Source organism: Typha latifolia, chromosome 1 (assembly GCF_019914945.1).
Source record: "Typha latifolia isolate L0001 chromosome 1, TyphaL0001v2, whole genome shotgun sequence".
In the NCBI taxonomy this organism is placed as follows: Eukaryota; Viridiplantae; Streptophyta; class Magnoliopsida; order Poales; family Typhaceae; genus Typha; species Typha latifolia.
In genome coordinates this window covers 3384008-3407678 of record NC_133086.1, presented here as the reverse complement: position 1 = coordinate 3407678, position 23671 = coordinate 3384008, and the positions used below count along the sequence as shown (strand labels likewise).

At 36.5% G+C, this 23671-nt stretch overlaps 5 protein-coding genes and 1 non-coding gene across 8 annotated transcripts; 4 read left to right on the top strand and 2 right to left on the bottom strand.

The window, feature by feature from the left end:
* Positions 1-14: 14 nt before the first annotated feature.
* Positions 15-791, bottom strand: LOC140798090 (uncharacterized). 2 transcript variants are annotated; one of them, XM_073151833.1, is made up of 3 exons: positions 572-791; positions 365-470; positions 15-288 (listed from the first exon to the last, which is right to left on the bottom strand). In XM_073151833.1, the coding sequence occupies exons 1-3, from the start codon at positions 727-729 to the stop codon at positions 265-267; spliced, it is 288 nt and encodes a 95-aa protein (XP_073007934.1). In that variant the 5' UTR covers positions 730-791; the 3' UTR covers positions 15-264. The 2 variants fall into 2 exon arrangements, with proteins under 2 accessions (XP_073007934.1, XP_073007926.1); XM_073151825.1 differs by having other exon boundaries at positions 365-476; positions 572-790.
* A 1320-nt stretch (positions 792-2111) lies between these two features.
* Positions 2112-5398, top strand: LOC140802704 (uncharacterized). Its single transcript, XM_073158256.1, has 5 exons — positions 2112-2416; positions 3239-3355; positions 3445-3513; positions 3589-3695; positions 4672-5398. Exons 2-5 carry the CDS (start codon positions 3247-3249, stop codon positions 5158-5160), a joined length of 774 nt encoding a protein of 257 aa, XP_073014357.1. The 5' UTR covers positions 2112-2416; positions 3239-3246; the 3' UTR covers positions 5161-5398.
* Positions 5399-6468: 1070 nt separating this feature from the next.
* On the top strand, positions 6469-6542 carry TRNAN-GUU (transfer RNA asparagine (anticodon GUU)). Its single transcript has one exon. It is a non-coding gene; the product is annotated as a tRNA-Asn (tRNA).
* A 380-nt stretch (positions 6543-6922) lies between these two features.
* On the bottom strand, positions 6923-11674 carry LOC140798526 (ATP synthase subunit gamma, mitochondrial-like). Its single transcript, XM_073152384.1, has 9 exons — positions 11403-11674; positions 10035-10078; positions 9787-9939; positions 9350-9463; positions 9132-9259; positions 7927-8049; positions 7701-7820; positions 7320-7441; positions 6923-7199 (listed from the first exon to the last, which is right to left on the bottom strand). Exons 1-9 carry the CDS (start codon positions 11489-11491, stop codon positions 7130-7132), a joined length of 963 nt encoding a protein of 320 aa, XP_073008485.1. The 5' UTR covers positions 11492-11674; the 3' UTR covers positions 6923-7129.
* An 896-nt stretch (positions 11675-12570) lies between these two features.
* LOC140780412 (uncharacterized) lies at positions 12571-16833 on the top strand. Its single transcript, XM_073125954.1, has 9 exons — positions 12571-12917; positions 13156-13271; positions 13470-13527; positions 13700-13849; positions 14040-14250; positions 14927-14972; positions 15801-15921; positions 16067-16139; positions 16363-16833. The coding sequence occupies exons 1-9, from the start codon at positions 12815-12817 to the stop codon at positions 16589-16591; spliced, it is 1107 nt and encodes a 368-aa protein (XP_072982055.1). The 5' UTR covers positions 12571-12814; the 3' UTR covers positions 16592-16833.
* A 378-nt stretch (positions 16834-17211) lies between these two features.
* Positions 17212-22996, top strand: LOC140790129 (protein root UVB sensitive 3). 2 transcript variants are annotated; one of them, XR_012109322.1, is made up of 15 exons: positions 17212-17471; positions 17564-17621; positions 17892-17951; positions 18033-18071; positions 18150-18212; positions 19245-19301; positions 19499-19562; positions 19741-19824; positions 20844-20926; positions 21006-21135; positions 21320-21412; positions 21730-21868; positions 21974-22014; positions 22143-22274; positions 22428-22642. XR_012109322.1 is itself a non-coding variant. In XM_073140066.1 (15 exons), exons 1-15 carry the CDS (start codon positions 17308-17310, stop codon positions 22524-22526), a joined length of 1362 nt encoding a protein of 453 aa, XP_072996167.1. In that variant the 5' UTR covers positions 17214-17307; the 3' UTR covers positions 22527-22996. The 2 variants fall into 2 exon arrangements, 1 of the variants encoding a protein (XP_072996167.1); XM_073140066.1 differs by having other exon boundaries at positions 17214-17471; positions 22087-22274; positions 22428-22996.
* Positions 22997-23671: the final 675 nt, after the last annotated feature.

The following is a 23671-nucleotide window of genomic DNA, read 5'->3' as shown; positions in this document are numbered from 1 at the left end:
AAACCAAACAATCATTTTTGGGTTAATTATTATATCATCCAACCAAACAGCTCATAAATATTATTAATCTTTAGTTTTTTGGACAATTAACATAAGCAAAGACTAGGCACAAAGAGCAGTCACAACATTCAAACATCTCAATCTAAACTACAATCACTAGGAACCTGCAAATATATTACATAACTCGGTGATCTCAGTCTTCACAGCAAAAAAAAAAAGAATACCAAAGACACATGAAGCCACAAATCACACCGAGAGCAAAGCTTAAGCTCCAAAAAGGCCCACTTCCTGTTAAATACCATGTATTAAATCATTAATATGGTATTGATCCCATGATTAGTACAAGAAGATCTCAAAGAAATACCTCAGACTTGGATGAGCTCTTTGTTTCCGTGGGGAGACTACTTCCTTGCCGAGTTCTAGAGCGAAGACTCTTTGAAACAGGGGAAATGATCAGGTCCGTTGGGCTCCTGTACCTATAACCATGCAATGCATTAATTTGAACAGTGGACAGTACATGTTATTAATACAAAACACAACCCTTTCTTCCAACTTAAGCTACATATCTAACCTCTCTGGGAATTTAAACAACTTGGGGATCTGAAGGAGAACAGGGGTGACTGCTGTTTTCCCACCACCATCTCTTCTCAGGCCTGTAGATGGCTTCTCATTAGTTGGAATCCTTGGAGGAGTTTGTTCGTTGATGGAAGGAGAGAGCTCCTTATCCATTACAAGCAGTAGAGGAATAAGAATAAGAAGGGTTAGAGTGCGTGGAAGAGCAGAATAGATGAGGAGATTATACCAGTATAAAGGATAACTTATCTGACCGTTGGAGTGCGTACGCAACGGTCGACTTCGTTGCTTTCGAACACTCATGCTTGTTTTAAATCAGTAAAAGGATACAGAAATAAATAAATAAAGTTGAGATGTGGTGTTGATATTGGAGATATTGTTATAGTTACAAACAGAGGGATAAGTACTGATGGCTAAAATAAATTAAAAATATCGGATAAGATGATATTTAATTATCATATCTAAATTAGGGAGTAAAGATAATTACACTGATTTCATTGCTATTTACCTAAATTAATGTACATAAATATACTTTTTTTCTATTTGGAAGAAAGATAGGAAATAAATGTATAACTAAACTAAATATTACTTACAATTTTATTTCATAACTATTATATTATCTTCCAATGGTTAGTACTGTAATTCTTGACCCAAAAATAAAATAATTTAACTTACTCGTCATAATTTAAATAGTATAAATATCATTATCGCAAGTAGTATAATGAATAGAAATCTCGTGTCAAAGTATTTTTCATTATAAACATATTATAGGCACATTATGCCATTAAACTTGAATCTAGACAATAGTATATCATCATAAGTAGCACATAAATAAGTAAAGGAAAAGTGACGGATGATCAATGTTTTGGATAAGTAAGTGATTTCAAAAAATAATTATTCTAATTAAAACCCAGGATAAAGATATCCGCAAGAGAATTTTGAAATAACCTACTTATTTTACACAACCAAACCAAATGCCCGACTAAATCTAGAACCTCTAAAGTTTATTTCACTCTTATTTTTTAAAAGGAAAAGAAAAATTAAGTATAAAATTGTTATTAAGCTGTCAATATACTAAAATTTATTATTTTTAAAGGAGAAATATTAAGTAGTTAAGAAAGTCAAAACAGTATACAAATACAAATAAATAAAGGAATCTATGCGATATTGAACAATAGTTTTGAGGCTTAATCACACTTACACCTTTTAAACTATAGCTAATATCATAATAAACACATGCAGTTTAAAAAACACTACAACAATACCCCCTAAACTAATCGGACATTGCTCGTGGTTTACATTAGAATTATAACAAATATGTCATTATAATATATAAATAATAACATATATCGTTAATTTCCACTTCCTCCATTAATGCAAAATCTTTATATAGAGAGGGAGAGAAGAGTAATATATTATTTTTTATTAATACCTTTTGCTTCGCTACGCTCTTTGTTAGTTTAGGGGGTTTTATTATAGCGTTTTGAAGTATAAGATATTAGTGCTATATTAGCCTATACCTCGACGGGTGTTAATGTAATTAAACCTAGTTTTAACTCTCAACAAGTTTGAAGTTTGTCTCGAGTAGTGCCTACCAATTTTGTTCCTGAGGAACAACACAACTCAACCCTTGCAAAAATATCTTCCGCACCGAAAAAAATCCACGCCACCATCCAACGGCCTCCGTGCTTTCCCATAAACGACGGACGGATTAGATTTCATTTGGAGCGCTATAAGAACACCCCGGCCGTCATCTCCTAAACCCTCTCTTACCAAATCGCGAGGGTTTTGGCCGACTGGTTATTTGGAAGGCGACGAGAGCTGAGAGGTTTCTTCCACTCCGGTACTGCTCTAAAACCCTAACCCTAGCTCTAATCGGTTATGCTTTCCGATCTCTATCAACTACTTTGTTTTCGTTCGTCTTTCTCCGAGAAATGATTCGTTTTTGCTACGAAAGCCTAGCAGTGTTGCAAGTTGCCTTCTCTATTTCTTAGGTTGGAATCAAGCTATCTGATGTTGCTAGTAGTTTATTTTCTGGTTTAGTCTTTGGGTTGTGAGTTGTTTAAGCTTATTGTTACCTGATTTCGTGAGTCATTTTCGTTCTGCGTTGGATCCTCTTGGCTTTTGTGTGTTGTTCGCGAAGTGATGTGCGGAAGGCATCTTTGATTGGGAGCGATCCGCTTCTCGTTGACCACATTTGTTTTCATATCCACCGGCTGAGATGAAGAAACTAAATGACAACTATATATTATATTTTGGGTTCAGTGTTAATCTACTTATGAAGTTGGTTAGTGTTGTTACTTGTCATCGTAGGGTAGGTTGTTAGATGATATTATATCTGATGTTGTTGGTCTGTTTACATTGTTAATTTATGAATTATTTTAGGTTTGTTTGGATGACACCATTTTCAGATCCTATTGAACGCTAAATCCCTATAGAGCAAGATTACTCTGCTTTCTTTGTCGATCTTCTAATTGAATCTGTATATGAGATTCTCTGCATATCTAAAATAATATCACCTTGTCATTTATGATGCTATACATGTCTAACTGAGCATGCTTTTTCAGGAAAAAATATACATGTTTAACTTATTCTGCAGAGAAAATTTTATACATTGGGTTCATGATTTATGAAATTGAATGAGACAGAGATGATTTGGTTGCAGGTTCTGCAATGGCATTCGCCAATAAAATTGGGAATCTTCTTAAGCAAGCTGCAACTTCTAATCCATCGGTATACCAAGCAATAAGATGCATGTCATCGTCAAAGCTCTTTGTTGGAGGTCTGCATTCTCTCTCTTGGCATCTCTTTTTTGCTAGTCTTAGCTGCATATTTGATTTAATTCTGACATCCTTGAAACCTCCTTTCTAGGTCTCTCATATGGCACAGATGACCAGAGTCTAAGAGAAGCCTTTACCAACTATGGTGAAGTTGTTGAAGGTGGGGTATCCTTTTTCTTCTTGGGGCCTAAATTTATTTGATTTTATGTTTTAACATATATGTTTATCTATTCAGCTAGAGTTATCCTTGACCGAGAGACTGGAAGGTCAAGGGGGTTTGGTTTTATAACTTACACAACCAGTGAAGAGGCCTCAGCTGCCATTACTGCCATGGATGGAAAGGTATCAACCTCCTTTAGGCTTTAGCTTCCTGGATATTGGTTGATTGTATGATTGGTATGATTTTGCATCAGTAGCTTCAGTGCAATTGTTACCACAGTGAATAGTTTTGTTACTGATATTATTTTGTTGCATTTAAGACCAAGGTCTTCAACAGCTAGTTTTGCTATCTGAAGTGCATGGTCTAGAAGGTATTAGAGTTCGAAGTTATCCTCTCTTGCCAAATTGTCATGCGAGGTTTTAGATTGATTAGGTGTTTCATCAATCTAGATGTGGCAAGGAAGTTCCAAGTCATGATTTGTTGCAAGACCAGTATGCTTCGCTGACTGTAGTACACTTACATAAGACTTACAAGTTCTAATTTAGGGGATTATTCACTGAATTTACCCTCCATTTGGCTGTGAAATTCATAGTGTATTTTACATGATTAAAACAACCGAATTTACCCTCCAATATGGATGGCTTACTGAAAGTTAGTAAGGCTTAAATTTGTTGGTTTCTTGGTACATTTGTTATACTGATATTGCTACCATATATATGGTTGCGAATGAACTGCTATCAAAATCTCATCATGGTTGAGCACTACTAAGAATTTACACAAGCTTGAAGTATCTATTGGTGATTGCATACGGCAGGGGGACCTCTCTTATCACATGTGTTTCTCTTAAAAGTGATCATTTGTAGGCTCTTGTTGGGAATTTACCTGAATCTTGGTTATTCTTTTGGTGCCATTGGCACCCCATTCATCGATCTGTGAAAATTTGCTCTTGCTTGCATATTGCATCCTCTTATTTGGTTGTGATATTGTAATGTAGTATGACAAACAAAAACAGGTTTCCGTTCTGCACATTGTATGTGTGGAGGCATGTGTACTTTTGATGAATTGCGTCATGATGGAAACTTCTTTTCTTCTGCACTTGTTTGGATGTGGCGTTTCATATTTGAATCAGTATATCTATTCATCTTTCGCAATGTATAGGATCTTCACGGCAGGATGGTTAGAGTTAACCATGCCAATGATCGAGCTGGTGGATTTCGTGGTGGTTATGGTGGCGGCGGCGGATACGGTGGTGGTGGTGGTGGATATGGTGGCGGCGGTTATGGTGGAGGTGGTGGGTATGGTGGTGGAGGGGGCTATGGCGGCGGCGGCGGTAGTTATGGTGGCGACAACTACAATAGTGGAGGTGGTGGAAGCGGGAGTTATGGCGGTAGCACTGGTGGGAACTATGGTGTTGCTGCAGGTGGCGGTAGTGATAGCTTTGCCAATAGTGCTCCCGGTGATGGCTTCACTGGCAGTGGCAGCGCATCTGGCTATGCTGGTGGAGCAGCTACAGGCTTTAGCGCAAAGGATGATCAATTTGGCAGCAACATTGACAAAAACCAGGGCAATGCTCAGGATGACCTGTTGGAAGATGACTTCAAGGATGAAGATGATCAACCTGATGGTTACGCCAACAAAAGAGTTTGATGTGCTCCATCAGAGAATCAAATCTCTATTAGTTACTGGCTGCTACTGATAGTGTGCCAGTGTTGTGTGTTACGATTCTGGGCTTGTATGTTGAAGTAAAAACAGAGCTTATTAGAAAACAATCTTAAACTGCTATTTTGCAGGCTATCAGATGACTAAATCTTTGCTTTCCATTGGATTAGTGCTGCAAATCATCTGACAGTTATACAATTTTTATGCAAGCTGCAAAGTTTCTTTAGATTATTTGGTCCATGTTATATTGTTGAAAGAAGGTAAGATCCTTGCCCGTGCTATCTTATTGAAGAATTCTTATGCATGATATAAACTCGATATAAACCCGGCAGGCAATATTTGTTCATTTGTTCTTGGTGCCTTCATGTTAACTGATAGGTGCATTTCTATGGTCATTAGCTCATTAGCTTCTTCTCACTTATATGGAATGATCCCTTTATCTCAAATATGCATTTATCACCTTGCAAAACTGGACTTTTTTAGTTACTGGTTATTTTAAATTCTTGTTGGGTTTTAACTGAGAAATTGTCAATACATGTTTATTGGTTTTGCGACATTCAAACAGGTTAAAGGAAAGCATCTCTGATTATTATAAGAGACTCTCCTTGTTCACTAGCTAACAGCCAGGAAGCTCTTTCGTATCTGGTTTTATATTGCAATTTGGATGTTTGAACGAAAGTAGTTTTCAGAAAAGGCCAAATAAGACTCAATTCTAACCCTCCTAACAACTGAGACATCAGAGCAAGCTCACTTCTAGCCAAAAGCAGTAATTGGCAGCAGTCTATTCTATTCCAAGTCTTGATTCTTTCTGCGTGAAAACTGCTGCTAAACTAGGAACAATCAGCATCCCGACACGACAGGCGTTTAGTGGATGCTTTCCACATCATTTTAGAATTTAGACCAATGCAAGCAAAGGGGTCAGCTTTGGAGAAAAATACTTGATCATACATTCAAGGTAGAGTACTATACGCAGTGCGCGTAGAATAATCTCTTGTTGGTCATAGACTGAGTCTTGATAATTCTAGAAGTGTTGTTATAAGTGGATAGTGTGTTGGAGCTCCATTCAGTTTATCCCTAGACGTGCATCATTGAACAGGATTTGCTGCCGTGCTACTACATGATATTTGAAGAAGCAATTCTAGTTTATACTCTTGGGAGATATTAAAATGGTAGACATGTAATGATATGGTAATGGTAATGTCAGTGGTGCTCACAGTTTATGCAAGCAACTCTTGCATGGAGCATAAGTGGCCGTGATGATAAGTATTATATCTGGCATAAAACAACTGGACACAAGCTGGAATAGCTCAGTTGGTTAGAGCGTGTGGCTGTTAACCACAAGGTCGGAGGTTCAAGCCCTCCTTCTAGCGTTTGTTTAATTACTTATATTTTTTGGGGTGTCTATTTGGAGCATTTTAAATTCTAGTTAAATCTGCTAATATAGCGAGATGAGTCGTACTAGTTTACTGCCAACCATCACACCAGGCGAGACCTCTGTCTAGAAACTATGCATCCTATCCACAAGTCACAACTAGCGAGTCTGACTGAAACTTCGAATATTGATGCACCTCCGAGTAAAAACCTTTTCTGGGCAAGAGATCGCCATGTTATGTAGCTTTGCATCTTCTGTACCCACACAGTATCATAGGGCAATGTTTTCCGACAAGAACAAAAGGTCCCTTCAGGACAAGTGCAGAGTTTTAACTCATAATTGTGCCGACATAAATGGGAGGAGAACACACAGGAAAAGGAAATAAAATATACCAGAAATTTGTTGCATCAAATGTGCAAGTTTCCATCAACACATTATGTGTACCATCCACTGAAGTCGTTCAACAAACTGGCATAAATTGAACACCGTTGTATCATCGGAATATTTATTATAAGCTCAACAAAAAAAGTTTGTTCAAAGGGGGAAAGATCTGGCTTGGTGAAAGCAAGATGCTCAATTCAATGTTTATCCGGTAAGGGCAGACGCTCCTGATATGATTTCGGTCAGCTCCGTAGTGATCGATGCTTGACGGGTCCTTCAAAAAAGAAATTGCAAAAGGAACAGATTAGTTATATTATAATTTGCACTACTGGCACACTAGAGATTTAAGTTGGTGGTGGTGGTGGGGGGTGCGGGGGGAAGGAGAGAGACAGACCTGTTGTAAGTAAGTGTGAGCCGATCGAGCATTTCACCAGCATTTCTGCTAGAACTGTCCATGGCAGACATTCGTGCTCCCAGCTCGCTACATCCATTTTCAAGTGCAGCATTAAACAGAACCTGCAACCAGAAAAAGTTTCAAGAAAATTATTCAGACAACAAGTGAAAAGCCTCGCATGAAAGAATAAGATCATCTAAATAACCAGAATGACATATAGCTGCATAAAATTTAAATAAGAAAATCTGTTATTACGTGAAAACAGTTGCCTAATGGTATATTGTTGAATACAGAACACATTTATTCCAGTGCAAGGAAATCATATTCCTGTACAGGAACGATGTGAAATATAAATGCAAAAAACAAAGATAAGAAGCTTACACAAGAAAACTGGAACTCAGCCAGGTTCTGAAGCACTTCTGATTTTGTCTCACCCCCTTCAATTTCATACAAATCTAGATCACCCAGCTTCCCCCCAGCTTCTGACTCTTTCTCCACAACCTGCCCACAAAAAGACAAATTGGAAAAGAAACCTCTAAATATATTAAAAAAGATCTTCCGGGGTGAGGGCATGGGATGCCAATAGTGTGAAGGAATAAATACTCACCTCAGGAGATAATATTGTTGAAATTGTGGGCACAAATGAGACGACAGAATGGAACTTGTTGAAAACAATCCGTAACGCATCAAACTCAACATTTTTCAAGATATCATCTGCCAGTACAGAAATCTGAAACATAGACAAAGAAAGAGCTATAAGTTGAAGGATCATAACAAGTTTACCAAAAAAGTTGTTGGGATGGCTAGCATAACAAAGTTTAACTGTCCAAGTCAGTATAAATTTTCAATATCGACAACAACCATGATCACATCACTGTATTGTTATAGTGACTATTCTTTGAAATAATAACTCTTAATTCACCTTATCATTGCAGCTAGAAAAGATACAATATCTACCTTATAACTCCTTGAAAGTAATAACTCTTACTTCATCTTGCCATTATGCATCTATAAAAGATACAACATCTAACTTCTTAACTCCAATGTTCTAAAAGGCAACCATGAAATGCTGGCAATCAAGGGGTGAATAGTGCATATCCGTTATGCGGATGCATATGCATTTGACATTTAACAGCAATTATATACTTAGATTGATAATTGTAAGGCAAAGCAAGATAGAAATCAGAAGGGATGAAAGATCTTGAAAAGTAATATGGAAGATAGACTGACACATCTTTCTATAGGACTTCTCTGTATGCCTCGTAAAAAGTTGTAGTAAAGAAAATTGATATGTTATAGGACCAGAAATTTTATTTGCCGGTTATGTGGGGGTCTAGTGCAAACCCCAATGTGGTTGCCTAGGCAGATAAGTGGACCACTATACTTGGAACAATGATAACTCGGTTAGATTATTTCTTCTTCAGAAATTCAGCTATCAAGACCTAGAACCATGATTGTAGAATGTCTGAACCTGGAACCTGGAACCTGGAAACATTACTAGGGTCCAAAAACCTGGAAGTCATGTCCCATTACAAGCTGCAAGGAGAGCTTTTCTGTATCTTAATCAAATGAAATTTGTCCTACAAACATGTTAAGCAATAGATAGCAGAAATTATTTTTGTTAAATGAGGTAAGGAAAATTTGTTCTTCAAACAACAAGGTTATCAAAGTACGATATACACCAAATTACAATATATAAAGCACTCACTAACAAGCATGTTTTTTAATTACATAACATCACATGATGATTAAAAAAAGGATCAATCCTTTCAAGTTTCAAATGACATTATTATTGCCAGAAATGAAACTGACCTGCGTATAGTTAATAGGATTTTTCTGCAACTCAGTTATACTCATCTCAATGCTGTTCTTTGAGTCACGAACCATTTGGACCTTGCCCTTTTCTCCTAATATGACATATTTCGTTTCCTTTTCTGCACCTGATGGCAAAAAATGTGCACAATTTAAGGCTTAAAGCTCCATCATGGTGATAAAGTTTTCCTGTTGTGCATCCATAAACAAGAGAGTACCAGAAGTGAGCCTCCAAAGAGCCTTGCTGACTTTTACTGATGTTGAATTGATGCCCCCGCAAAGCCCCTTGTCAGAGGAAATAGTCACAATAACATTCTTCTTCACATCAATGCCTGACATTTGCATCACCACATGAAACACACAACACGTAAAATAGTGGAAATGTGGGCATATTCAAATAAACTCCCATGGTCAAAGTGGCTCATAATATTACTCCTATTATTGTAGAATACTGAACTCCAGCAATTTGCCTTTTCACCCAACAATATAGACCCTACTATTGTAGAATAGAGAAGTCTAGCAATATAAATCCCATGTTTGGTTGGAAATATCTAGTGGAACAACCTCCCCAGCACCTTGAACTTCTAAATAGCCGTTGGTGAGCTTAGTTCTGTGAGCATATTGGAACTGAAAAATAATAAATCTAAGTACATACCAGGAGTATCCCCAAGAAGTGCAGTGAACGGCTGCCACAGGCCACGTGAATTTTCAGTTCTTACTTGAACTGCACGTAGCTTTGATGCTGCCACCATTTTCATTGCCTTTGTGATCTTTTGGATGTTCTTAACACTCTTCATCCGATTTCTGACTGCATCATGATAAGCACACGAGGAAAAAATATCAGGTAAATTGGTAATATTAAATTATTGATGTTATTCAGAGTGGAGGATGAAAACCTTTTACCTATTTGAGTTGAAACTGACCGTGCACCAAGCGGAGCCAACTCTCTGTTGATTAAAATAGATCATGTTCATGTAAGCAAGGGAAAAAATTCCATGCATTAAACAGGGGACCCCATGCTTAAAACATTATTTTTAACATTGTTCAAGGAAGTCAAAACTAGTTAATCTCTTAGATAGTTAAAAGAAGGCAATAAAGGAAGAGTATTTTGGACTTGGAACTCTTATGGTTTGCAGAGAAGAGTATCATCTAAGAATGAAAGAAATAGTGATGTTTTGCATAGAAAATATGTTGGACACCACCCAAGGAAAATCTATATTAGTAATGTTGCATCCCAACCAATATTAACAGGATCCCAATTTAAGAGGTAGCAAATTAACAATGCTAAAATCTCTTGAGGAAACTGTCTCTGTGCATTACACCCTTCCTTGAACATTACATATATTAGCTATACACCCTTCCTTGCCCGTTACATATCCACGACTTGCTTCATTCTGCAGAGGTACATACCAAAAATTTATAACAACAGAAAACCTATGTACCAGTTATTAGGTGGGGTCTGCTAATTGATTCTTGTTTAATCATTTATCTCCTTGATTGATATGAGAATTTTCATTTAGAATATTTCCAGCTCCTTTTACCATTTCCAAAAGCAGAAGTTCATGGTCATATGGACTATGTCATCATTACGAAAGAAACCAAACCCATACAAAATGATGTTTTCCATTTTACCTTTTCATTTGAGTTATGACCTAACTTGCCAAGGAAAGTAAGGAACTTCACATCCTAACCTTCCATGATGCAGCTTATTTTCACAAAATTCTCATTTTAGCTACAGCCTTATATTGGCCAGCAATTTGTGCCAGAGAGCATAATTGGTATATAGTCCTTCAGCCAGATTTAAGGATAAGGTACTTAAGATGCCGCAATGGATGTATCTCTTGAAAGGACCATTTCACAGTACATAATATTGCACGATGAATCAATTTTATACACGCATAGAGCAAATAATGACATAACCTAGCATTCCTAATGTTATTCTAGGAAAAACAAATGAATAAATCGTATATTTCAAAATTTCCATATAAATACGAAGAAAACGTCATCTGATGCCTGAAACAAAAACACCCGATCTTACCACGCTTGAAATTTTTCAAAAACACCCGACTACTCTAATTCGAGTAACGTTCAAAAGAATCTACATTTGGGGAGAAAAAGAACCGATTAAGTTTTCTAAAAGGTACAAGATCCATTGGTTTCACGAATCTCCTTAAATATTTTAGTTAGATCCGACTCGGAGATCCATTCTAAGAGTAATCTACTTGGTACGCAATGGATCGACATTAAGACCGAATGGCAACCCCTACTTACTCGGGAGAGATCGCGGAGCGCGCGGCGTTCGAAGCAATAGGGGAGAGGAGAAACCTCCTCCCTTCCCTCCTCAGAGCTGCCATCGCCATCGCTTCTTCCTCTCGTTCGAAGAGACCTTCTTCCCACAAACCCTAGATTCCGCCTGCCTTCGGTCCAGTGAGCGTAAGCGAAATAGACTAATTAACGTTGTTCCCTTTTTTTCTTTCTCCCTCCCTCCACTGTATTGTGATGGGTTTATTACCTTTGACCCAGAAATACATAATATTACAATCACCCCCCTTTTTTTATCATTAACGAGGCCTATGCTACGACTAGGGCTAACACTTTTAGATACATAGATACTTAGACTCCGCTAATACTTTTAGATACATAGACACTTAGACTCTATTAAATTTTAGTCAATATAGAAGTTGTCTAGTTAAACATTTAAATTATGTGCTTCGTAAAATAATTGCTTCAAACTAAACATGACTGAGCCATACTCCAAGCTAACCGCATCGCCAAGCTCTCGATCAAGACGAGCCATTAAACCAAGCTACAAAATTACTAAATAAATTTTTTTATAATAATTATTTAAAATTTTAGTGACCAAGATATCATAAAAAAGGGTACTTACCATATTATAATGGCCCTCAAACTAAACATGACTGAGCCATACTTCAAGCTAACCGCATCGCCAAGCTCTCAATCAAGACGAGCCATTAAATCAAGCCACAAAATTACTAAATAATTTTTTTATAATAATTATTTAAAATTTAAGTGACCAAGATATTATAAAAAAGGATACTTACCATATTATAATAGCCCTCCAGAAATATCCTTTGTCAATATTTATTTTGATAAATATAATTTTATAATTTTGAATATCTTACTAAATGGATAAAAATATTTCGTCACGGTTTAAAAACTATTTTGGTTTGTTCTTAGTTGCTAAGACAAGAAAATGAGATCGAACATATATAAATTTTGACGGGATTTTTTGTAATTCAATTATATTAATAATTTAATTTATAATAATGAATTTTGGTTGCAATAAATTATGTACTTTATTATAATAAAGTATGTATTTTTCTACAAAATATATACACTTAGTTTAATTTTATATGTTAAATTGAAAAATTAAATACAATTAAAATTGCAAAAGCACCGCGATTAACATTTTTCTACCGTCTTACAGCCACTCGTCGAACTGGCCGAGCAAAGAGTGACAACAGAACCCTTTTTCTTGCAGAGCACTCCTTTTCCTCTCCAATCTCCTGTGGGCTGTGGCTACCAAGAAGAGATCCCCGTATAAGCGTATATCCCACCACCAAAATGGCACTCGTTTCAAAACTCCCAAGCTCACAAACCCTAGTATTCGAAATCTAGGAAGACGAGAGAGAGAGAGAGAGAGAGAGAGAGAGAGAGGGAGAATGAAATCGCCGTCCATTGCGGTGGTTTCTTCGTCGTCTCCTGACGCGGTAGGAGATCCGAGGACGAATCGATCATCTAGCCGGTCTCCCGCGAACTTTTTCGGTAAGTAGTACTCTCTTTGCTGTGGTCATCGCGGTCGGTTTTTCTAGTGCTCCAGCGATTTCTTGGAAGTTGGTGATGATCACCGCTCTGCTGTTGTTTAGCCCCGCTCATCTGCAATTAGTTGATACTGAGAATGTTGAAATTTGCAATAGGAATGATTTTGCTGCTGAGACCATTGTTATCTGCTATTGTTATAGTCTCAATTTGTTTCTTTTATTAATTGGAAGTTTTGATGCAGTATGGAGGGAGTTCGTATGGGGAGCAATTGCGGGGGCATTTGGAGAAGGAATGATGCACCCAATCGATACTGTGAAAACACGACTCCAGAGCCAGGCCGTGATTACTGGAACTCAGGTGTGTGTGTACTGTGTGTGTGTGTCTCTACTTTGTTATTATTCCTTACATTGAAGGCAATTATTCTTGTTATCATGCTATTCTGTTAATGTCTTAATCGGTAGCGAATACTCTGAGGTCAGATTCCTTGGCTTAAAGTTAATGCAAGCACTGAAGTATTACTTTAGACATGATGCACTTTTCTTATGTTTTAACCAGGCTCAGAAGAACATATTGCAGATGGTCAGGACAGTCTGGGCTGCGGATGGTTTAAAAGGTATGCCCTTTCCTTATCTGTAATTTTTAGTTCAATCGATAATACATAAATTATTAAATATTATCATATGAAAGTGTATCTTGGGATGTTCAAGTAAAGCTTCTCAGACCACAAAAGATCTTGTATGTAATTCTTCTTTTGCTCCTCTTTCCTTTACATTCATCTTTTTTAGGATTTTATCGAGGGATTGCTCCTGGAGTGACTGGGTCTCTTGCAACTGGGGCAACATATTTTGGTGTCATTGAGTCGACCAAAAATTGGCTGGAGGAAGTTAATCCCAATCTCAGTGGACATTGGTCTCATTTCATTGCAGGAGCAATTGGTGAGCAAGAATTTCATGCTATCTGAAGCTTACCTAATCATATTGTCAAATTCTTTCATGCTCTTCTAGTGATTTTGAAACATTTCGTGTAGTCTATATGTATATATATGTATGTATGTATGTATGTATGTATGTATTTTGGTGGATCAGCTGGGAAATATCTTTATCTTTTCTCTATTTTCTTTTCTAGGAGACACACTCGGGTCTTTTGTCTATGTGCCATGTGAAGTCATGAAACAGCGGATGCAAGTCCAAGGCACCAGAGACTCTTGGATGTCAGCCATAACAAAAGGAAGCATATCCCAGAAACCTGGGACGCATATGTATGGATATTATGCTGGCATGTTCCAAGCAGGCCACTCAATTTGGAAGGAGCAAGGTCCAAAAGGATTATATGCTGGGTAAGTTCTCTCATACTTTTTTTCACAGTTTTAATGGACATTCTTTACTCTTTATCAGTTCCATGGTTTTCTTTGCAGTGGTTCATGTTTCAAATGCAGAACCTGCTTGTTTGTCTATATTCAGCAACTTATAAATGTTTACTATTTTAACTTATAGATGTTACACTTGAATAGATTAAGACCCTTTTATAAAGTGCATGGTTTGTGACAAACAATTTATTTTGTTTTTAAAAGGTGTGATTGCTGATCACATTATGCATAAACAAGACACTTTAGTTATTATTTCCAGTGTAAACAAAAAAGCCCATTTATGAAGTGCATCATGGTGACAGATAGATTTTTGTTTTTGTTTTTAAGGTGTGATTGTTGATCACATTATGCATAAGCACTAAGCCCATTCAATTTTGCCTTTTGGATGAATTAGTTTTCCTACAATAAAGGCCTTCCATTTTCCTAGGGGTACCCACTTCTATGCGGGATAATGGGGGGAAAGGCTATTTCACCTTGGTTATCCTAAAAGTGAGCCTTAGACCATAAGGCATGACCCCAAGCTGGTAATGCCTATGACATCTAAAGTTATTTTTTATTTTCATAGACATGGTTTCTTTTTTAAGAGATTAATTGTATCAATGGATGTCTAATTACTATCTCACTTTTCATGCTGGCTATATTACAGATATTGGTCTACACTAGCTAGGGATGTGCCTTTTGCAGGGCTGATGGTATGTTCTGCTGTGCTTTGTTACTTATCTTTATTTTTGTATCTTTTCCTTCTTGTAATAGAAATTTTGGTTTTCTTTCTGGTGTATCTTTTCCATTACATGGATGCATGAGTTTCCTGATCTATAAGAGGAATTTAGCCTTATTAAGGAGGTGCCTGCTACTGGTTTCTCTCTGGGCAGAGCACTTAGACATTTAACTTTGACTAAGAGGAAGTCCACAGGGAGGAATTCCTGCGGCCTTGCCCCAAATATCTGGTCTTATTACCCATCTTAGATTTCTCAGTTACAATTGGCTTTGCTATAATATGATTTTATACAAAGTTCCTAGCCAAAATTGTTGCAGCTAAGAGTTGTATGCTAATGCATTATGCTCACTGCCATTTTTTCTTCTAGACTTTTTTGTTGTTTTCCCCATCTGACATTTTTTAACATAACCGTATTCAATTTTTAGATTTATCTCTGGCAAGTACTATATTTTAATCAAGGCACGATATCAATTTTCACCATCTTTGTATAATCCATCCTTTTGAGTTACTCTTGTTCTTTAACATCTCGAATTGATTCCTTATTTTGTCCCTTTTACTGATGCACGTTATGGTCTTTACAATGTCTAAACCATACTTTTGTTGTTTGTCTTATTATAGGCTTATAGCCATATGATACTATACACAACTTGTCACAGCTTCAGCATTATTTTTGCCTTTTTCCTCCATGGCCATCCCAGCATGCTTAGGGTTTTACTTGTATCGAACATGTATTCTTTTAATATGAATCCTAAATCATGTTTCTCAAGTTTAGATTCTGATGTATATCTTTTTGGATTTGTAGGTCACTGTTTATGAAGCATTGAAGGATTTGACAGAGCATGGAAAGCAAAGATATCGACTGAATAGGGAATTCCACCTGAATAGTTCCATTGAAGGACTGCTTTTAGGAGGATTAGCGGGTGGTAAGTACTGCTCTTGAATATTGAATTAAACTATGTAATGGCAGCTTCTCACTTGTGCTAGAAACGACAAATATATTCCCTCTGCTCTTTGCAGTCTTGCAGATCATTGTCTTATATATTAGTAACTGTTGCAATTGTTCTATAGGTTTTAGTGCATATGTTACAACTCCGTTGGATGTGATCAAGACAAGATTACAAGTACAAGGATCCACCATTAGGTACAATACTTTGTTCTCAAGCTAAGCCTACTAACTAGCCTTTAGATATTTTCCTCCTATGATTGAAGTCTTTTTTCTTTGATAAACCCTATCTTCTGTTTGTTCCCCATCTTTATCTGGTTGGTTGATGCGTCTGGGAAAGTCATGCAATGATTCTTGAATATCTCGAACAATCAACAACTCTTGATTGGAAATGGCTTCTGACATAGTATTGCTTTGTCAGATATGATGGCTGGCTTGATGCTCTAAGAAAGATTTGGGCTGCTGAGGGCTTGAATGGTATGTTCAAAGGCAGTGTGCCGAGAATAATATGGTACGTGCCAGCCTCTGCTGTCACTTTTATGGCAGTGGAGTTCCTCAGGGATCATTTCAATGAGAAGTTGAATACTGAAATCCGTGAAGTCACTAGCTTATCGATAGATACAAGCTCTAAAGTGCAAGAAGCATCTTAAGTTCTTTTCGCAGATGGATTCCTCAGAGGGTTCAACCATCATGAACTTCTGATGGTTACATCGATTTTTCCCATTGAGGGTTAAAGCTTGTCACCGAAATTTGATATATGAAATACATATTCATCCCAGCATGACTGTGTGATGTAAAGTAGAATATCCTAACTTGATTAGAGTATTTGAGGCATTTTGTCATGTTTGATGCAATGAAGAGATGTCTTAAAGAGTATGGCTTCCATGACCAATTGTGGCGTATAAATTTCGAAATGTCGGCTAGCGTTTAATTTTACATTTTTGTGAAGGATAGAAATGTGGTTTCTTATTTCACCTGAAATAAACTGTCCACATCATCAATCTTAATGAGCCTATTTGATGGGCAGTTTTCTTGATGTCAGATGGCGAACATATGAATAATGTCTAGTTAATCTGATTTGTTTTTGATATTAAAATGGTTGGGCTAAGTTGCAGGTGGTAATACGTATTTGATAGTCAAATTGCATGCAAATAAACAAAAGAAATTGCACACGAAATCCGTCAAATAACTACCTCGAAATAATTGAATCAAAATAGATCGACTCTAAGAAGTCGGCATCCAACTAGATGTTTGAGAAAGCCTGCAACGATTCTGTTAGAACTTCCGCGTGGATGTAATTCGGCTTCGTTCGCGAAGTCTACCGTCGTAAGCCTAAACAAGCGCCATCATCACTCGTTAGCACACCATGGAGCCCGGCGAGATAGGAGATGGAGAGCCAAACCCTAATGCTCGCTCGCCTTCTACTCCAACTCCTTGGATCACGATCGAGGAATGGAGTGGATCCTCCTCTACAAAGCTCTCGCGCACGGCTGTCCTCACCGCCACCCCCTCCTCCCTGGCTCGACACAGGTCTCTCTCTCTCTCTCTCTCTCTCTCTCTCTCTCTCTCTCTCTCTCCTTTGTCGGATTTCCTCGTTCCCTGATAGATTTCTAGTCTTTCAGGTATGGGAGCCGATGGAAGCAGATATGGAGCAACATTATTGGGGCCTTCGTCCCGGAGGTAAGACCTAGATGCTCTGTTTTCATGACTCTTTTATGATGCCTTGCTTTGGTTATCTAGAATTCGAAGTTAAACCGGTTTTATTTTTTATCGATTGCCTATCTTCTTATCTCATGTTTAAGCTACTATTGAGATTTAAGTTGATGAAAAAGTTCGTATCTAAAATGCGGTGGTAAATATTAGATAATGAGTTGGGAGTTGGAAAAAAAATGCAGTTTATAGGTTTGTGTCAAAATAAAGTACATAACTTTTCTATTAATCTATTGACAGGGCTTTCCAGGCAGTGTGACTCCGGATTACGTTCCATTCCAAATATGGGATTCCTTGCAGGTAGTGGATTAGCTGGTAATATATGTCTGTTTTTTGTGCCTGATATGATTCCTTTACTAATAATTGTGTTATTTGTTACAGGGGCTGTCAACTTACATACGCGCCATGCTGTCTACCCAAGTAAGTCCTAATTTGAGGTCTCTGGCATCATGGTTTCGATTGATCTTGTAAATGATTCGTGGTGTAAGCTGGCACTAGGCTCTTCTGAGTGCAATTGGAGTTGGTGAAAAATCTGCTACTGTCATTGGCGCTACTTTTCAGGTATAATTTTGTTGTCCAGAGATGATCTTGGTGATAACTTTCAAAGCTGTATCTATCTTTTGATTTACTGTTAATGCTTCTGACAATATTTGTATGCTTGACATGAAGTTCTAGCTATCAAACAATCACATGTTAATCCTCCCGATTATGATGTTTATTTTTTTAATGAATTGCTGCCATCATGTTAGTTTTGTGAAAATACGAGGGATGGGTGTTGTAATTGAGTTTAACGTATGAGTAAATTTGAAAATTGATGAAGCTTAATGCCTGAGAGGATTGTTTTCTTTTTGGGTGAGAAAATATAAAATTTGAGTTGAGTGACTTCTAACTAAATGCTTTTAAATCCAATCAATTTTAGATGACAAAACGAGGTTAGCTCATTCAGGTTAAGAAGGCTTGCATTTTGACTGAGAAAGAACAAGACTACTGAAGAAGGGAATTGGGAATCATATGAAAATAGAGGTGGAAAAATAGAAGAACCTAAATAACCAACTGAAGGTAATTGCATTTTAATCAGGACGTGCAAGCAGTTTATTGATTTTCCCTAATAAAATAAAATCCTAATTGAAGATAACTAAAGGAGAACCATCCTAAGTTTTAAACAGAGAAAGAGGAAGGGGACCTAAAGGGCATTCTTATGGTAAATTTAGAAGTCCATAGCATATCCCTTTCCTGTGTTTTCTATAACTCTTGTATCCCCTATATATCCGGCACCATAATATCAATGTCAATGGCTGATGGCTCACTAACACCACATCCACACTTTGAAAAGGTAAATTTGATTAGTGAACTGCATTAATGTATTGGCCTTACAATTTTCTAGCACTGAAATGGAGGTGGTTAAACTAGTTATCAAACAAAACTAGGTTTGGTGGCCATGATTCTGTAATCTGAATACCTTATAATAGCATATTATCTGCCTTTTCACATTATTCTATCACTCATCTTTTTTGAAGATATCACACCTATTAGTGATGCTACCTTTTGTTTGTCCTAGTTAGTAATTTATTGTTAAATGGAACATTTTAACAGTGGTTCTTGAGGGATTTCACTGGAATGCTTGGGGGCATCTTGTTCACCTTTTACCAGGTACTCTGAGCTCCTTCAGATTTTGAATCGAATACTAGTAATTCATTATTTTGTTTATTAAATTTTGTGCTATTTTGCCCCTTATGTAACATTCTTATTGCATTTGGGAACAATGCTTTACATCATTTATCATCTTAATAAAAATTTATTCTTGGTTTACATCTTATTTCTTAATTAAATGTTATTATTTTCTATAGGGGTCTAATCTTGATAGCAATGCAAAGATGTGGCGTCTAGTTGCAGATTTTATGAATGACCTTGGTAATGTTCCTCATGTCATTCCTTTAATCCTCCATTACATATGTACATACTGACTTTTTTATTTCTTAATGTGCATATCTTTAGGATTTAGAAGGTGTTGACATTTAAAAGTATATAGTACCCTTTCATCACTGGGTTTTCCGAACCTAATTTGCAATGTCTGTTGTTGTTTCTGCAGGAATGCTGATGGACCTTCTATCTCCTTTGTTTCCTTCAGCTTTGATTTTAATAATGTGCTTAGGAAGCTTGTCTAGATCATTCAGTAAGTTCAATGCAATTTAAAAAATGTTGAAGACGCTAATTAGTCAAATAAAGAGTTCTTGTAAACTACACTTAGGGGTGTGGAATTTGAAGGATAGCATGCTCTGTTGTGAAATTTGGTGAACTATATAAAGTTATGACCATGATCACTGTTCCAATGCAAGTGCTGAGGAAGGCCTGTATTCTTTCTATATTGCCTCTTGGTAGCAAAGTTATGAGAACATATTGTTGACCTCTGCTAACCTTGGGAGGTTTTTTTACACTGAAGAGCAGTATTTTTTGCACAGTACATCTCACTAACATATGGTTTTTTGCACATAGACACTCTGTCAACATCTTGGATACTTCCAGCACATCTCACTCTTGAATTATGCAATATGCTTGAAAGATGCGTAGCTTGAAATGAGTTGCGGTAGTGTAGACTCTAAAGACTGTTTTTCTTTTTAGAGAAAATGTTTATCAACTATCATAGTTGTAAATACAAGTGACGGAAAAGAATCGTATATTTTTCATCATTTAAGTAAAGTTCTGAATATTAACCTTACCTTACATGATAAATTTTCCATTTTTCGTTATATATGGCATCATTAAATAAAATAGATTCTAAAAGATTATGAGGTATATAGTTATATTAATATCTAATTATACATGTCCTTGAAATGTTATTCCTTTTCTTGTTGCCAATTTTGTCATGCACAACCCTAATTTGACACTAATGTTGTTATCCATGATTCCATTCAATACTGCATTTTATTATCTTTGGCTATAAGACATAATCCCCTGTAGCTTTTATTAAATGTCATAGTTGTGTTCTTTCTTGCACATGTACTTGAATATCTACCTAAAGCCCCACCTAACCAGAAAATTGATCTCTTGTCTAGTCCTCTTAGATATGGGTATAAGTATACTGCTTAAGTCTCACTCAAGGGAAGTCTAGTGACAAGTTTTGCATTTTATTAGATTTGTCTGCGATAAATTCTTTCCTCTAATATTTCAACTTTCATTGCATGTCTTGCTTAGCTGGTGTTGCTAGTGGAGCAACTAGGGCAGCATTAACTCAACATTTCTCCCTTCAGAGTAATGCAGCAGATATCTCTGCGAAGGTACTGCAGACATTTTCAATACATAGTGATTCTTTATGAATTTTAACTGCAGAAATATGAATTTCCAAAGTTGTGATAGGAGGGTAGCCAAGAGACAGTTGCGACAATGATGGGGATGATACTGGGAATGCTATTAACTCATATTACCAGAGGTCACCCTCTGGCTGTGTGGTTTTCATTTCTTTCTCTTACCATATTCCATATGTATGGTGAGTATGGCTCCTGTATAGTTAAGAAGTCTTAAGTTTCAGTTTATGGTACTTTTGATAATTGAATCCAGCTGTTAAATTTTACCTTTGTCCTAGAGAAAGCATGTTAACAAGCTCCATTCTTGTGCAGCGAAAGAAGTTCTTTAACACCCTCTTATTGTTCTTTTTTTCTGTCCCTTTTCAGCAAATTATAAGGCTGTGCTGTGCCTTTCACTGACTACATTAAACCATGAGAGAAGCTCCATTCTATTGCAGTACTTCATGCAGAGTGGCCAAGGTGATCATTGGGTTTCTCCTAGTTTGTATTTGTACTTTGTATGGGAGATAGTGTTATCTCATTTATAAATAATGGGCAAAATGTATACTTCATATGGATTGGCTTAGATCATTACTCACTACGATCTGTACACCATTGCTTGTTCCATGATTCTTGACTTCTATTGCTATCTTATGATGAAAGTTGTGGTAAAAATGTTTTATGAACTTTGAGTCTGATCTCCAGTTTCTGTTAGCAGTTAACTTTCCTTATCATTTACCTCCGTACAATCTGATACAGAATTATCAATTTGAAACTCATAGCATAGTGTTTCCCAGTTCTCACACCAGAACAGGTTTCTAGGAGAGAGAGTGTCTTTCCTTTCTGGGCCACCTGGCGAAGATTAATTAAAAGAAAGCTACTGCATGAGCATGTACACTTGGGTGCTAAAGCTTCTGCACTTACACATACTGATATGTGAGTTCTTTACTTATCATAGAATTTTGTAGTGATTCTTGATATTTGATGTCAATGAGATTTGAACCATCATGATAGCACTAATCTCAAATTGATATTTGACAGGATGGAGCTTTCTGGATCAGCAAGATCGCAATATAAAAATGGTATAATCTGCTTTTCTTTGTATTCTGAATTTTATGATTATTTTTAATTTTGTTTTTTACCGCCTGTTCTAGATAATTATCTCTTATTGGAAAAGCGTGGGGGCATTCACATTTTCATCCATAAGCAGGCCACTCCTGATGATATTTTGAAGTCCTTCATTCATGCACTTGTTATTACAAGTCTCACGGATAAGAGCAAATCTTTGCATACAGAGAGCCATATATGGATGGATGAACATTATCCTGTTTTCATTGCAAAGGTATTGTTACATGTTTGACATGCACTCCCACTTCAATGGATAGAACACTAAGCTACAAGAACTAGAATATGAACAAGATGAAATTGTAGTAAAATTCTTTGGTATGGATGCATGAACTTTTTATCTAATTGATCTCTTTTGCCCTGTTTACAGCTGCGCTCTACAGGATGGGGAACTGAACGGCTACTATCACGATCAATTGTTTGCAGGGCACACTGGGTTCATGACACCATGAATGATAAGTTCAAATAAGCCTTAATGGAAGTACATTAATTTTTATACATATCATAAGATAAATTTTCAAATAAGATGCTTAGTATTTATAGAAGGGAGAATAGCGTTATTTATGCCAAAGAGAAATTTTTCAACACTATTCTTGCATGGCTTCAAAGTGGTATTTATAGAAACTCATGATACAGTTCCAATTGAAGAGGCATTCATGATTGGCTTTTCAACAGAATAGCAGAAAATAATAAAATCAACAAATAAAACTTTAGGTTAAGATAAAGCATTTGATAATAGGTGAGTATACTTGTCATAAATTTCATAGGCAAAATGTGATTTTGGCACCACAATATTTGGAATTAAGCTCATCTATTTATCTGGAGTAATCTGGTAGAGAATTTTACAGAAAGAGCACATTTCTTTTCAATGCTTCGAGAATACATTATCTTCTTGTAACAAAAATGATAAATGTACACCAAAAAGCAGTTTAGTGTCTACCTTGTGACTGCATAAGTGTGCTGCTCATCATTGCTTTTAGTTATTCATAGAAAGTTGAAAAGCTATTACTTTTGCCAGCAAAGCAGCAATATTTCTGTGAGTTCCAATCAGTTTCAACGAAATAAAGTGCAGTCGTTTAGAGAATATTGATGCTTGTTTTTCTTATTGTGACCGAGTAAACACATGAGGAGGCTGAAAGTGATGTCTTGTTGCATTTATGTTCAGAAATGAGTAGCCCTCGTTTAGTTTTGAAATAAGAAGTTTTATTTTAGTATAAATTTTCTTATACTAGTATACTAAGTAAATAGTTACTAATTTCAATACTATATAATTAACCTACTCTTCTCTCCCCTTATCTTTCATCCAATGTTTGTATATTTATCAATTATTCTTAAAAACATCACTTAAAACGGCCATCATTTAATCACCTTCTCTCTCTCTCTCTCTCTCTCTCTCTCAATTACTCATCCATCCACTATAAAGTATTTTAACTTGCGAAATTATTCTTTTAACTTTATCACATTAAATATAATTATTATATACTGTACTGGTTTATGAAGAAACGGAAGAATCTCTTATACTGAAGTAAGCCTTTGTTTACTAGTACTAAAAGTTAGTATAGTTATATTGGTATTGAACTGATTCTGCAAAAGTGGTATATACGGGCACATTTT

What these genes read in the sequence shown, in the direction of transcription:
- LOC140798090 (XM_073151825.1), bottom strand. Translation starts at nt 729, where the DNA reads ATGGATAAGGAGCTCTCTCCTTCCATCAACGAACAAACTCCTCCAAGG. An exon ending in TTGTTTAAATTCCCAGAGAG is followed by an intron (nt 477 to 571) that starts GTTAGATATGTA and finishes GCATGGTTATAG; the next exon opens with GTACAGGAGCCCAACGGACC. An exon ending in AGAGCTCATCCAAGTCTGAG is followed by an intron (nt 289 to 364) that starts GTATTTCTTTGA and finishes GGTATTTAACAG; the next exon opens with GAAGTGGGCCTTTTTGGAGC.
- LOC140802704 (XM_073158256.1), top strand. Translation starts at nt 3,247, where the DNA reads ATGGCATTCGCCAATAAAATTGGGAATCTTCTTAAGCAAGCTGCAACT. An exon ending in CTATGGTGAAGTTGTTGAAG is followed by an intron (nt 3,514 to 3,588) that starts GTGGGGTATCCT and finishes TTATCTATTCAG; the next exon opens with CTAGAGTTATCCTTGACCGA. An exon ending in TTACTGCCATGGATGGAAAG is followed by an intron (nt 3,696 to 4,671) that starts GTATCAACCTCC and finishes CGCAATGTATAG; the next exon opens with GATCTTCACGGCAGGATGGT.
- LOC140798526 (XM_073152384.1), bottom strand. Translation starts at nt 11,491, where the DNA reads ATGGCGATGGCAGCTCTGAGGAGGGAAGGGAGGAGGTTTCTCCTCTCC. An exon ending in ACTTCTTGGGGATACTCCTG is followed by an intron (nt 9,464 to 9,786) that starts GTATGTACTTAG and finishes TGCAAATGTCAG; the next exon opens with GCATTGATGTGAAGAAGAAT. An exon ending in TCTTTGGAGGCTCACTTCTG is followed by an intron (nt 9,260 to 9,349) that starts GTACTCTCTTGT and finishes TTTTGCCATCAG; the next exon opens with GTGCAGAAAAGGAAACGAAA.
- LOC140780412 (XM_073125954.1), top strand. Translation starts at nt 12,815, where the DNA reads ATGAAATCGCCGTCCATTGCGGTGGTTTCTTCGTCGTCTCCTGACGCG. An exon ending in GTCTCCCGCGAACTTTTTCG is followed by an intron (nt 12,918 to 13,155) that starts GTAAGTAGTACT and finishes GTTTTGATGCAG; the next exon opens with TATGGAGGGAGTTCGTATGG. An exon ending in GTACAAGGATCCACCATTAG is followed by an intron (nt 16,140 to 16,362) that starts GTACAATACTTT and finishes TTGCTTTGTCAG; the next exon opens with ATATGATGGCTGGCTTGATG.
- LOC140790129 (XM_073140066.1), top strand. Translation starts at nt 17,308, where the DNA reads ATGGAGCCCGGCGAGATAGGAGATGGAGAGCCAAACCCTAATGCTCGC. An exon ending in AAATATGGGATTCCTTGCAG is followed by an intron (nt 17,952 to 18,032) that starts GTAGTGGATTAG and finishes TATTTGTTACAG; the next exon opens with GGGCTGTCAACTTACATACG. An exon ending in GCGCCATGCTGTCTACCCAA is followed by an intron (nt 18,072 to 18,149) that starts GTAAGTCCTAAT and finishes AGCTGGCACTAG; the next exon opens with GCTCTTCTGAGTGCAATTGG.